This window comes from Heteronotia binoei, chromosome 7, assembly GCF_032191835.1.
Source record: "Heteronotia binoei isolate CCM8104 ecotype False Entrance Well chromosome 7, APGP_CSIRO_Hbin_v1, whole genome shotgun sequence".
Taxonomy (NCBI): Eukaryota; Metazoa; Chordata; class Lepidosauria; order Squamata; family Gekkonidae; genus Heteronotia; species Heteronotia binoei.
This window is the reverse complement of record NC_083229.1, coordinates 18,028,700-18,042,986: the sequence shown is the minus strand read 5'-3', so window position 1 is coordinate 18,042,986 and position 14,287 is coordinate 18,028,700. Positions and strand designations below refer to the sequence as shown.

Here is a 14,287-nt window from a genome sequence, read left to right as displayed (position 1 = left end):
TGCAAGTGGAGGAGTGGGGAATCAAACCCGGTTCTCCCAGATAAGAGTCCGCACACTTAACCACTACAGGGAAAGAAGGTCTATGAGAGCTATGGCTGACCCAAGGCCATTCCAGCAGCTGCAAGTGGAGGAGTGGGGAATCAAACCCGGTTCTCCCAGATAAGAGTCCACACACTTAACCACTACAGGGGAAGAAGGTCTATGAGAGCTATGGCTGACCCAAGACCATTCTAGCAACTGCAAGTGGAGGAGTGGGGAATCAAACCCGGTTTTCCCAGGTAAGAGTCTGCACTTAACCACTACAGGGGAGGAAGGTCTATGAGAGCTATGGCTGACCCAAGGCCATTCCAGCAGCTGCAAGTGGAGGAGTGGGGAATCAAACCCGGTTCTCCCAGGTAAGAGTCTGCACACTTAACCACTACAGGGGAAGAAGGTCTATGAGAGCTATGGCTGACCCAAGGCCATTCCGGCAGCTACAAGTGGAGGAGCGGGGAATCAAACCCGGTTCTCCCAGATAAGAGTCCGCACACTTAACCACTACAGGGGAAGAAGGTCTATGAGAGCTATGGCTGACCCAAGACCATTCCAGCAACTGCAAGTGGAGGAGTGGGGAATCAAACCCGGTTCTCCCAGATAAGAGTCTGCACTTAACCACTACAGGGGAGGAAGGTCTATGAGAGCTATGGGGACCCAAGGCCATGCCAGCAGGTGCAAGTGGAGGAGTGGGGAATCAAGCCCGGTTCTCCCAGATAAGAGTCTGCACACTTAACCACTACAGGGGAAGAAGGTCTATAAGAGCTATGGCTGACCCAAGGCCATTCCAGCAGCTGCAAGTGGAGGAGTGGGGAATCAAACCCGGTTCTCCCAGGTAAGAGTCTGCACACTTAACCACTACAGGGGAAGAAGGTCTATGAGAGCTATGGCTGACCCAAGGCCATTCCGGCAGCTGCAAGTGGAGGAGTGGGGAATCAAACCCGGTTCTCCCAGATAAGAGTCCGCACACTTAACCACTACAGGGGAAGAAGGTCTATGAGAGCTATGGCTGACCCAAGGCCATTCCAGCAGCTGCAAGTGGAGGAGTGGGGAATCAAACCCGGTTCTCCCAGATAAGAGTCCACACACTTAACCACTACAGGGGAAGAAGGTCTATGAGAGCTATGGCTGACCCAAGACCATTCTAGCAACTGCAAGTGGAGGAATGGGGAATCAAACCCGGTTCTCCCAGGTAAGAGTCTGCACTTAACCACTACAGGGGAGGAAGGTCTATGAGAGCTATGGTGACCCAAGGCCATGCCATCAGGTGCAAGTGGAGGAGTGGGGAATCAAGCCCGGTTCTCCCAGATAAGAGTCTGCACACTTAACCACTACAGGGGAAGAAGGTCTATGAGAGCTATGGCTGACCCAAGGCCATTCCAGCAGCTGCAAGTGGAGGAGTGGGGAATCAAACCCGGTTCTCCCAGGTAAGAGTCTGCACACTTAACCACTACAGGGGAAGAAGGTCTATGAGAGCTATGGCTGACCCAAGGCCATTCCGGCAGCTGCAAGTGGAGGAGCGGGGGATCAAACCCGGTTCTCCCAGATAAGAGTCCGCACACTTAACCACTACAGGGGAAGAAGGTCTATGAGAGCTATGGCTGACCCAAGGCCATTCCAGCAGCTGCAAGTGGAGGAGTGGGGAATCAAACCCGGTTCTCCCAGATAAGAGTCCACACACTTAACCACTACAGGGGAAGAAGGTCTATGAGAGCTATGGCTGACCCAAGACCATTCCAGCAACTGCAAGTGGAGGAGTGGGGAATCAAACCCGGTTCTCCCAGATAAGAGTCTGCACTTAACCACTACAGGGGAGGAAGGTCTATGAGAGCTATGGGGACCCAAGGCCATGCCAGCAGGTGCAAGTGGAGGAGTGGGGAATCAAGCCCGGTTCTCCCAGATAAGAGTCTGCACACTTAACCACTACAGGGGAGGAAGGTCTATGAGAGCTATGGCTAACCCAAGGCCATTCCAGCAGCTGCAAGTGGAGGAGTGGGGAATCAAACCCGGTTCTCCCAGGTAAGAGTCTGCACACTTGACCACTACACCAAACTGGCTCTCGACAAGTTAAGCATTTCATTTATACCGGCGGACAGAAGCATATCTTATTTTTTTTGCTGGACTGTAATCATCAATCCATTTGGTAGTATGACAAATGCTTCCCCAATGTATTGGTAGTGCTATCCATGCATATCACTCCTCCAGAGACTTCTAATATGCAGACACCATTGTCCCTCCAGTTGGTTACATGTAGTCACTGGTACGTTTCAGCTTATTTGGGGACCCCTTCTTTAGAAGCAGCGCTGGGTGGGCATTTGGTGCCACAGTGAGAAGGGAGGCAAGAAAACCCTTTCTATCCATGGAAGTCTCCCATGGGATCAAATCCTTTGGTTTTGCATGATCCAGATTAACTGATTTTTTGATTTAACTCCCAGAGTAGAAAGCTATGACACCAATACAGTTGTCCCAGGCAGGAACAGCAGAATGGATTTTTTTTTTTTAAAAAATGGGACTCTCCAGAGACGAGCAATAATGTCAGACACATATTAACGAGAGTAAATGTCACTTAAAAATATTCTGATTAATCCAAGCACTCATTTGGGCCCACTTGTAACCCATCAAGTATCTTAACAGGCATCAGCTTCCATTAAAGAAAGAAAAGACTCTAATTGCAACAATATCATCTCACATTGCACACTGGCTATGTTCCTTACCATTGGCTGCTGGCTTGCCCCGATTTCCCCGCATTCCCTTGTAGTCGGTTTCCATTATTAAGACCATAACCTAATTCATTTCTGAGGGTGCTTTCACATGGTGACTGTTTGCTAGTGGATTTTGCCATATTTGCACAGTAAAATACAGTTGCAACCAGTGTTCCCTCTAAGCTGAGTTAGCGTGAGCTAGTGCACAGATTTTTAGCCTCCAGCTAACAATTTTTGTCTTACCTCAGGAAGGATGACCCCAGACCAATGTTCCCTCTACGCTGTGGAGTCTTGTCAGCAAAAATGTGAGCTTCTGCCATTAAAGTTGTGAGCTCCTGGCATTAAAGTTGTGAGCTACCGCAGAAATTAGTTTGCTCTAGGACCGTTTTTCCTGAGCTGAGACAAAAATGTGTGAGCTGGAGGCTAAAAAATTGTGAGCTAGCTCACACTAACTCATCTTAGAGGGAACACTGCCCCAGGCCACAATAATTTACGCAGTAGCTCACAACTTTAATGCCAGTAGCTTACAAAGTAGAATTTTTGCTGACAGGACTCTGCAGCTTAGAGGGAACATTGGTTGCAAAGTGCATTATTGTGTGTGTGTGTGTGTGAAAGTGTCCAAAGACTGAAAAAACTCCTGTTACATTGCTACCTTATACTGGTCCACCTGACCCTATCCTCCAATAGCTGCAGGGCTTTTCCTAAATTCAGGCACAGGGTTCATTCTGAGGCTCCCTAGATCAGATCTTTTTCATTAGAGATCCCAACGGTTCAGGCCTGGAGCCTTCTGCAAGCACAGTGTGTGGTTTGTCTTAAACCCGCGTCACGCACCTGCAGATGTACAGCAGCGGTCCCAGCGCCAGCAAGACCAAGGCTGCACAGATTATTTCATTCAAAACCATTTCTTCGTTAGTGCATTTATTTATTTATTTTTTATCTCCAGGCACAACTGACTCATGGTGACTCCATAAAGCAGGAGTGGCCAAACTGTGGTTCGGGAGCTACATGGGGCTCTTTCACATATATTGTGTCGATCTCGACGTCCCCCACCACCCCATTGGACAGCTTGGATAACGCTTTTCTCTCTTTAAAGCACTTCTCCAAGCCAGGTGGCGGCTTGGAGAATGCATTTAAAGTTAAAGTTGCTTTCTTTCCACCTCTCCCTCACCATCTTCCTTCCTTCCTTCCTTCCTTCCTCTCAAACATCTGGTGTTCATGTAATACAGCTCTCAAACATCTGGCTTTTATTCTGTGTGGCTCTTACGTTAAGCAGGTTTGGCCACCCCTGCTATCAAGGCAAAAGGCATTCTGAGGTGGTTTGCCAGTGCCTGCCTCTACATGGAAACCCTGGATTTCCTTGCTGGTCTCCCATTCAAGTACTAACCAGGGCCAACCCCTGCTTAGCTTCCAAGATGCGACAAAATCGGGCTAGCCTATGTATTGCATTGACAAGAGAAATATGTCTTTAGGTAAACTTCAAGGTCTGTTCTCCAAATTATGCTATTATATCAGCTAGGAGAGACCGCTCTTCCCTACGCAGATTGCTTGCTAATAGCCACAGATGAGAGCCTATGGTTTCCCCATGTGGAATTTATGACTAAGGATGTTCTCTTTGTTAAATAGTGGGTTCGATACATGAGGACGCTTCTTTGCAGTTGATCGCAGCTCTTTATTAGTGATTACAGCATGGAAATAGGCAACTAAGAAGACTGGTCAACTGGGCCAACTATACACACTCAAGAGTCCCCGTGCTAAAACGTCATGGGGTCATTTGAACCAGCGGGGCAGAGGAAGCAGGGATTTGGATCATGGTTCCCATTGTTTCCATGTCCCCCAAGCTCAGTCCTAAAGGCTCTAATGAGCCATAACATGAAGTACAGATTCCACATACACAACACTTTGGGGAACAGGAATCTCTCTTCAGTCTTCAGAACCAGAGCTAAAGGTAGGGACAAAGAGAAAGCAACGAAGAGCTGCGTGTGATGGTCTGAATTGGACTTACAGTGTTGGAGAGGCCAGACTTAGAGACGGGAGTTGGCTGAAGACAAAGCACCTTGGGGTGCCCTTGTAGCCTTTAAGAAGTCTGATACGGGATCAGCAGTTTTGCTCTCTGCTGCAGGAGCTGATTTATCTCCACTATGATCTGCTTGCGTGTTTCTGAATACATTACAGACATCAGAGGTCTCCAGTGCTCTCTCACCCAAATGACTCTGAAGGATTATCCCTGATTTTTGTACCAATCAGGCATCAGACTGGAACCAGGGGTTGGGGTGAGGAAATCCACCTTGGACCACAAGGAACGGTGGGGTGTAAAAGAGTAGGTCTCTCTGTTGCTCAGGTCAGAGGGAGGAAAATAACTTAACCCAAGAATTTCTACAAGGGCACCACCGAGACTTAGCATGGTCCCAGGAAGCCTCCTTTCTTGGCAAGGCTTGTTCTTTCGGCTAAGGAGGAGGAAAGAGAAGAGGAAGAGTTGGATTTATACTCTGCCTTTCACTTTACAACCTCTTTCTCTTCCTCTCCCCACAACAGACACCCTAAGAGAGCTCTGAGAGAATTGTGACTGACCCAACGTCACCCAGTTGGTGGCATGTAGAGGAGTGGGGTATCAAACCCGGCTCTCCAGATCAGAGTCCGCCCTTCTTAGCCACGACACCACACTGGCTCTCTGGTCCTCCTATGAGACTAAAGCAGTGGCATGGCAGTGTTTCAGCAGGTCATCCCCACACGTGTAAACCCAACAAGAGACCAGGTAATACAACCATTAGCTTCTGGAGGGGGACAAATGTACATGGAGCATTGATTCTGCACTCTCACCATCCGTCTCAAACTCAGGGTTGCCAGGTCCCTTTTGGCAACTGGTAAGCGACTGTGGGGGGTGGGAATTACTCGAAGGCGGCCTAGTCCATGTTGCTGATCTCACATAGGAAGTGACATCATCAAACCAGCAACTTCTGGGTTACTCGCTGGTATCTGGGCAAAAACTCTACGGCTGTTTCCACAGTTGTTGCCCCAATGCCAGAGTGCTGCCCAGAAGTCGGTGGCATGGTGATGCCACTTCCTGTGCGACTCCGACAACACGGCCTAGGTCATCTTCTGCCTGCTAATCAGCAGCTGGGGATGAGGCCTGGCAGTGGGAGACCCCTGCCTCCGATGGGAACCCTGGCACCCTGGGTTAGCGATCTAGACTTAGGGAAACATTTTCAAAGCCAAGAGTGTTTACCTTCCAAATTTTCGATTCTTTCAATGTTGTTCAAAGCCAAATTCAAATACTCCAGCTTCTTCAGTTTGCTAACATTTTCTAGAACAGAACAAAAATGCATCTTTAACTAACCAGGCATCGGGAGCAACCAGACCTCAAAATCATGTGACCAGCTACTGTGGTGGTGGGGGGGGATGGGTTTTAAACATATATTCCATTAATTTCTTGGGCAGAAAAAGACAACAGGGAGATAGTGTATGAAAACATAATTTTGTCCTTGGGCCTGCTAAAATTACAGTGCAATCCAGCAAAGAGTTACTCCAGCTGGAGCCCATTGAAGTTAATGGTCTTAACCTGGAGTAAATCTGCTGAGAATTGCACTGCTTGTCAACAGTTTTGAATACTTTTAGACATTTTCCTTAAAAGTAAACCACATAACGGAAGCATATGTCTTATTCTTATAAAATTACGGATATCATTCCAATAAAAATATGTCCCACGTGAATTCTCCAATTTGTTTCCCTATGCCACTTATAAAGAAAAAAAAGGTAAAGACAGACCCCTGTGCAAGCACCAGTCGTTTCCGACTCTGGGGTGACGTTGCTTTCACAAGGTTTTCACGGCAGACTCTTTATGGAGTGGTTTGCCATTGCCTGCCCCGTGGCCCAGAGTGGTAAAGCTGCAGTGCTGCAGTCCTAAGCTCTGTTCACGGCCTGAGCAGAGCCGGCTCGAGGTTGACTCAGCCTTCCATCCTTCCGAGGTCGGTAAAATGAGTACCCAGCTTGCTGGGGGGGGGGGGGCGGGAAGTGTAGATGACTTATAAAGAACAGGCTGTTAAATGAAGGAGCTTCTCCCCAGGGCCATAGCCAGGATTTCATGTTCGGTGGGGCTCACAGCAAGATTTGTTTGTTTGGGGAGGGCAGGGGGGCCACCTGGTTTGGCACTGTCAGCTGCCTTGAGTTACAGAAGCTAACCCACCCCACCCCACCCCACCCCCTCGCCTTTGCCTGGGCAGTCACAGCAGCTCCACTCCCCCCATCCCGTCCTTATGTGCCCCTCCCCTGGCAGAGAGGCCAGCAGCAGAGTGGCGGTGAGCAAAGAGGACAGATTGGGGGCCCTCTAATGGAGAGGCCATACGGTTGGAAGGAGGGGTTGAAATGGGGTTGTACTCCCCCCCACACATGCCTGCTTCTCTCTGGAGGCAGTGGTAAAGGAAGGGAATGAGCAGAACGCAGGCAGGGATAAAGAAGTGGCTTCCGTTTGCCTTCCCTTCCTCTCGCGGTACAGGCTACAGCCAGACCGTAACAGCTTCATTTCAAGAAATTATAGCTTGTGGGTTTCAAACAGCGGCTATGCCAGGGAAAGCAAAACACAATGAAATCATAAAGGCCAAAGCTCAGCGAGAAAACTGCTTATTCCTTTCAGGGATTCAACAGATCAGCGCACACTGTCACAACGCCGCTCGCTGGATTAGCAACTGCATCCGCTGAGACTAAGTGGGGATTATCCAAAGCAAACGCGGGACAAAGAAAAGGACCGAATTCGGGTTGCCAATTGGCCTGGGGAGGGGAGTACAGCCCCATCTTGTAGACCCTCGATATGTGGAAATGGCAGAAGCTCTTCGGAGCATGAAGGTAAATGTGTGGTTAGACAACCCCTCGGGGAGAGTGAGGCATTTAGTCAGCTGGCACTGGTCTTAAGCTGCTAGGCCACAAGGAGGAGCTGACCCCTTTCTGTTTATTCCATGCATTACCTATGGTGACTAATGGGAACCTCCAAATTCAGAGACAGTCGAATCCCAGCGCCGGGAGGCAACATCAGGGAAAGGCCTCAGCCTCTGTGGCCTGTTCTTGGCTGTTTAGAGCAGGGGTCCCCAACCCCCAGGCCGTGGACCAGTACCAGGCCATGGCCTGTCAGCAACTGGGCTGTGAGTTGTATAATTATTTCATTATATATTACAATGGAAGAAGAAGACGACGACATTGGATTTCTATCTTGCCCTCCACCCCAAATCTCAGAGTGGCTCGCAATCTCCTTTATCTTTCTCCCCCACAACAGACACCCTGTGAGGTGGTTGGGGCTGAGAGAGCTCTCACAGAAGCTGCCCTTTCAAGGACAACTCTGCCAGAGCTATGACTGACCCAAGGCCATTCCTACAGCTGCAAGTGGAGGAATGGGAAATCAAACCCAATTCTCCCAGATAAGAGTCTGCACACAACCACCACAAAGTGCACAACTGTATCATCCCGAAACCATTGCCCACCCCCCCACCCGCCGGTTCGTGAAAAAACTGTCTTCCACAAAACTGGTCCCTGATGCCCAAAAGGTTGGGGACCACTGGTCTTGAGGAACTGGTTGGTCGCTGTGTGAGACAGGAAGGATGCTGGAGTCGATGGACTAGGGATCTTTCTAGCAGAGCTTTTATGTCCGCACTTAAGGTTTACCCTCTGCTGCCATCAGCTGGCTACTAGTAGAACTGTCTGCGGCAGACTCTAGTCACCTTCAGCATCCTCTCAATTCAACCAGGCAGAGGGGGGATTCCTGAAACCTCACTTGTTAGAGAGGTTCTCGACTAGACAGATGCTCGCTGCTTCTCTCTTATACTTTAGTAAGTGTGAGCTGAACCACGAGAGGGTCTTTTTGTATGTGTTTGCAGAGGCCAAATGATTCCAATATTAGAAAAAGAAATGTTTATCTTGCGGAATATAACACATATGCACCACCTATTATATATATGCACACGTACCAATTTTGGGAATCAAGTTGTTCTGCAGATAGAGAATTTTTAACTCCCGGCACCATTTGTCAAGGTGTTCTAGTTTTTCCAGGTCCTGTTGGTGTAAGGAAACTTCTTCCAAGGAAAAGAGTTCACAGCTGTTGTGCTCCGCTCGCTGTCTGACAAGTTGCTCTGTGACTGAAAAATATCGTAACAGACGGGTGCGATTCCTTTTAGAAATTCACGTTGCATTCATTTCTCCATTAAAGCACAGAATATATCAGCCTTCCCCCCCCACCAACCTTTTAAACCTGTGGGAAACTTTGGAATTTTGGCATGGGTTGATGGGAGGAGACACAAAATGGCTGCCGCAGGAGTGAAGTCAGCCAAAAAACTTGAGGGAGCAAAGTCATACATAACTCTGATAGTAACCTGTCAGCCTTTCATGCAGAAGCCTGTTTAATATGATGCCTTTTTAAAGGATCAAACATACTTTCTTGTATACACACACGTTACTTTCAGTCATACAGTGAAGATCATGTACAGACAGCTGCTGCTGAAGCAATTACAAAAAATCCCCTCAGGCAATCAGATCTTCAATGACCAACCAGATACCTTGCTGAGAGGAGGCGGAAGAGGAAGAAGAAGAAGAAGCTCTTTTTGGCTCAGGCTTATACAATAGAGTGATTAACAGACATTCTCCCATTTTGACGTATTACTGTTTTATTTTCTCATATTCATGCTATCCACATCAAAGGTTTGCTCAACTTGTTAATTTTACTATTCTGTCACTGGATCTTAAATTTGTACCATTTTGCATTCTAAACCACGGCCTACCAGCTAGCTGTATCTCTGCTCACTGTACCTGATTCCTCCTCTGACTAAGTGTGCTTGGAGCACACAAAAGCTTACGTTCGGAATAAAACTTTGTTGGTCTTAAAGGTGCACATGACTCCTACTTTGTTCTACTTGAAGGGCTGTCATATGGAGGATGGCGTGGAATTGTTTTCTGTGGCCCAAGAACGTAGGACCAGGTTGAAATTAAATCAAAAGAGTTTCCGGTTCAACATTAGGAAGAACTTCCTGACCGTTAGAGCGGTTCCTCAGTGAAACAGGCTTCCTCGGGAGGTGGTGGGCTCTCCTTCCTTGGAGGTTTTTAAACAGAGGCTAGATGGCCATCTGACAGCAATGAGGATCCTGTGAATTTAGGGGGAGGTAATTGTGAGTTTCCTGCATTGTGCAGGGGGTTGGATTAGATGACCCTGGAGGACCCTTCCAACTCTATGATTCTGATGTGCCATCTTTTGCTAGGCTTTCTTCTTTCTAGTGATTCCAGACTTCTAAAACCATAATGCAGGGGTGTCGAACTCATTTATTATGAGGGCCTGATCAGACATAAATGAGACCTTGCTGGGCCAGGTCATGTTGAGCTGGGCCATATGTGTACCTCTTTAAGATTAGCGTGGCAGAGATATAAACTTTACAAAGGATACAGTCAGACAAACACAATTAAAGATTTAAAAAAAAAAAACCCTTAAAACATTAGCACTCATTGGTCTTAAAGGTGCTTTTATTTGTATTTCTATCATGGGATCCAGGGAAATGGGCAAAGGAAATTCTGGGGTTCTTTCCTTCTTTCCCCAGAGGACCAGGAGGGGGAGGAGTCTCAGCCAGTAGAAGGAAGAGAGGCTTGGCTCAGTAGCTCTGCTGTGGGATTGAGAGGATCTGGCAAAGAAAGCTCTGCCTCTCCCCTTCCTCCCCAAGGGAGAAGCCTCAGCCAATGGAGAAAATAGGGGTTTTACTCTGGAGCTCTGCTGTGCGATTAAGCAAGCTTTGCAAAACAAGCTTTTATGCAGAAGGAAGCAAGAGAGAGGGAGAAGGAAACAGATGACAGCCAGTTGCTGGAGCGGGGGGGGGGGGCTGATAGAGCCCTCTGGGGGCCTGATTCAATCCCCGGGCTGCACGTTAGACACCCCTGCCTTAATGCATTGGTTACTGAACGCCGCATTTTGTTAACTGCGCCGACTCATTACGCGTAGTCTGCCTTGTGACCCTGTGAAAAAGATATACATAACATAAATTTTAAAAGAAAGAAAACATGCAAGGGCTGAAACAAACGCATGTCTGAAAGTATTCAAAAATACTGGGGGAACTGCAAATCATAATTTGAAGTTTATGCACATGAACAAGCTGCAGATCCTGAAAAGCTTTCCATCACCAAGCCATGAGCAAGAGGAGGAGGAGGGAGCTCAGTGATCTGAAGCTCACAAAACCATATGGTCGGTTGTTATAGCCGAACCTTGCCTGTCTGCCTGGATAGATTCTCCCAGAGCCCACCGGACCAATCTGCATTAACGACAAGGTCTCATTTCCAAAAGCTGAAGCCATTCCACGATCCGCCCCTCATAACAGCCATTGTCGCCTGTGCCAAATACATATATTAAACCCACAGATGGCAACCTGCTCCAGTCTGAGTAAGCCTCCAAACAGTTTGGACGGCTGTCGTTCCTTTGAAGGTTTAAACGATGCGACAGAAATTATGGGTCTTGCATTTGGAAAGCAGAGGCATTTGGAAATGTCAGAATTGCATCTGTGGATTACAAAAGCTCTCTCCAGCGACATGTGTGTTTCGTTTATTCAGCTTCCCCCCCACCCACCCCCCGCAACCCTTTTTCCTCAGTTGAAGGGGGGGAATAGCTATACATGTAAATAAAGACGAAAAACAAGAAATGTAAACATGGCCTCCGCAGAAAAATAAAAGGTTCATAGAAGGGTTTATGCCTTCCAATATGAGATATACACTCTTCGTGTGATCTCTGCTGCCTGTCTTTGGGAATGTGCTCTGCACATGTTCAGGGCTGGCCTTGGGAATGCACTCTGCACATGTCCTCTGGTTTTGGGAACACCCTCTGCTCCCTAGCTTTGGGAATGCACTCAGCACACACTTTACGCTCCCTGGCTTCTTTGAGAATGGACTCTACACACACTCCACTCCCTGGCTTTGAGAATGCACTCTGGATACGCTTTAAGAACATAAGAGAAACCATGTTGGATCAGGCCAGTGGCCCATCCAGTCCAACACTCTGTGTCACAGAGTGACCAAAAAAAAATTATATATAGATATACACACACATATACACACACTGTGGCTAATAGCCACTGATGGACCTCTGCTCCATTTTTAATCTAATCCCCTATTGAAGCTGTCTATGCTTGTAGCCGCCACCACCTCCTGTGGCAGTGAATTCCACATGTTAATCACCCTCTGGGTGAAGAAGTACTTCCTTTTATCCATTCTAACCTGACTGCTCAGCAATTTCATTGAGTGCCCACGAGTTCTTGTATTGTGAGAAAGGGAGAAAAGGACTTCTTTCTCTACTTTCTCCATCCCATGCATTATCTTGTAAACCTCTGTCATGTCACCCCGCAGTCGATGTTTCTCCAAGCTTAAGAGCCCCAAGCGTTTCAACCTTTCTTCATAGGGAAAGTGTTCCAACCCTGTAATCATTCTAGTTGCCCTTTTCTGGACTTTTTCCAATGCTGTAATATCTTTTTTGAGGTGCGGTGACCAGAATCGCACACAGTATTCCATATGAGACCACATCATCGATTTATACAGGGGCATTATGATACTGGCTGATTTGTTTTCAATTCCCTTCCTAATAATTCCTAGCATAGCGTTGGCCTTTTTTATTGCAATCGCACACTGTCCTGACATTTTCAGTGAGTTATCCACCATGACCCCAAGATCTCTCTCTTGGTCAGTCTCTGCCAGTTCTGCTTTCTGCTCCCTGGCTTTGAGAATGCACTCTGCGCATGTTCTCAGGTCCCTGGCTTTGGGGATGCACTCTGCCCATGCTTTCAGCTCCCTGGCTTTGGGAATGGACTCAGTGCATGCTCTCTGTTCCCTGGCTATGAGAATGCACTCTGGATACGCTTTCCACTCCCTGGCTTTGAGAATGCGGTCTGCACATGCTCTCTGTTCCCATAATTTGAGAATGCACTCTGCACATGCTCTTGGCTCCCTGGCTTTGAGAATGCACTCTGCATGTGCTCTCTGCTCTCATGCTTTGAAAATGCAGTCTGCACACACTCTCTGCTCCTTGGCTTTGAGAATGCACTCTTAACATGTTCTCAGCTCCCTGGCTTTTGGAAGGCACTCAGCGCACACTCTTGGCTCCCCAGCTTTGAGAGTGTGCTTTGCACACGCTCTAACGCTGGGGTGGCCAAACTGCGGCTCCGGAGCCACATGTGGCTCTTTCACGCATATAGTCTAGCTCTCAAAGCCTCCACTGCCCCATCTGCAGGCTTGGATTGCAGCCATTTGTCTCTTTAAATCTTTTCTCCAAGTCTAGCCATTGGCTTGAAAAACGCATTTAAAGTTGCTTTCTTTCCACCTCTCCTCCCCCCTGCCATATTATATGCCCGCCTGCCTCTTTCCCTCCTTCCTTCCTTCCAGTCCTTCAACATCTGACTTTCATGTCTTGCGGCTCTCAAACATCCGGCCTTTATTCTATGTGGCTCTTAAGTTAAGCAAGTTTGGCCACCCCCGTCTCGCGCATCAAACTCTGCGCATGTGCACAGCTTCAGGGAGTGGAACTGTGGCCAAGAGGCTCGCTCCCTCCTCATTCCCGCACCAGCCCAGGGAGTCCAACAGCCGGCTCCTGAATCCTCGCCTGGCCGGGAAGGAGAGGCCGGGGCTCCGCGCCGCGCAAAGAAAGAAAACGCAGCCGCCACTCACTGCGCACCATGACGGCCTCGCCGCGCTTCCCTCCCGGCCGCCGCCAACGGACGCCTCGCGCGTAGCCATGGCAACCGGAGAGGGCGTGGCCAAGTTAACGGCCGGCTCTCGCTCTCTCTCCGAGGGAGCCGTCGCGCTAGGCATCCCCATCTCTATAGCCCTGCGCGCTTTGCGCTTTGGAGAATAGCTAGGGGAAGCCGCCCCCCTCGGGTTTGTACCGGAAGTGACGACAGTGAGAGGGAACAGCGTTGAAGGGGAGAAGAGAAAGCTTGGGAGTGGGGTGCTACTGTAATGATTGGGTTGCCAATTTCCAGGTGGGGCCCGGGTGGAATCTTCCAAAGTTAGACCTGATCTCCAGGCGGCAGAGATAAGAACATAAGAGAAGCCATGTTGGATCAGGCCAATGGCTCATCCAGTCCAACACTCTGTGTCACACAGTGGCCAATATAGGTGTGTGTGTGTGTGTGTGTGTGTATATATATATATATATATACACACACACACAAACACACACACACACATATTACATACATACATACACACACACATGTATATATACACACACACATATTACATAAATACATACACACACACACACCTGGGGATTGCCAACCCTAGCTGAGGGGCACAGTTTGGAAGTCTCAGCTCTCAAGTTCTACCTATCCCAGACTGCCTAAAGACCTTTTCTTTTACTTCTCTCGCCCACCCCACCCCCCTTGTCAGCCAGCTGTTCCCAACATTCTCTGTTCTTAGAGCATACTCCGCGTAGGATGCGGACTCCAGTTTGGGGAAATCCAGGTGATTTGAAGATGGTGCTTGAGAAGGAGAGAGGGGAGGGGCCATGGTAGCTCAGTGTGGCAGGTAGAGTGTATACTTGGCATGCAAAAGATCCC

The 14,287-nt window shown here is 48.4% G+C and overlaps 1 protein-coding gene across 1 annotated transcript in view; it reads right to left on the bottom strand.

Annotated features, from left to right (window-relative positions):
• The window catches only part of DNAAF11 (dynein axonemal assembly factor 11), a 75,235-nt gene extending 65,876 nt beyond the window's left edge, over positions 1 to 9,359 (bottom strand). The window contains exons 1-3 of the mRNA XM_060243109.1: positions 9,269 to 9,359; positions 8,684 to 8,851; positions 5,959 to 6,036 (exon numbers count right to left, since the gene is read on the bottom strand). Of these exons, the coding sequence (XP_060099092.1) occupies positions 5,959 to 6,036; positions 8,684 to 8,851; positions 9,269 to 9,359 (337 nt within the window). The remainder of the gene's footprint in view (positions 1 to 5,958; positions 6,037 to 8,683; positions 8,852 to 9,268) is intronic.
• Between the last annotated feature and the right edge of the window lie 4,928 nt (positions 9,360 to 14,287).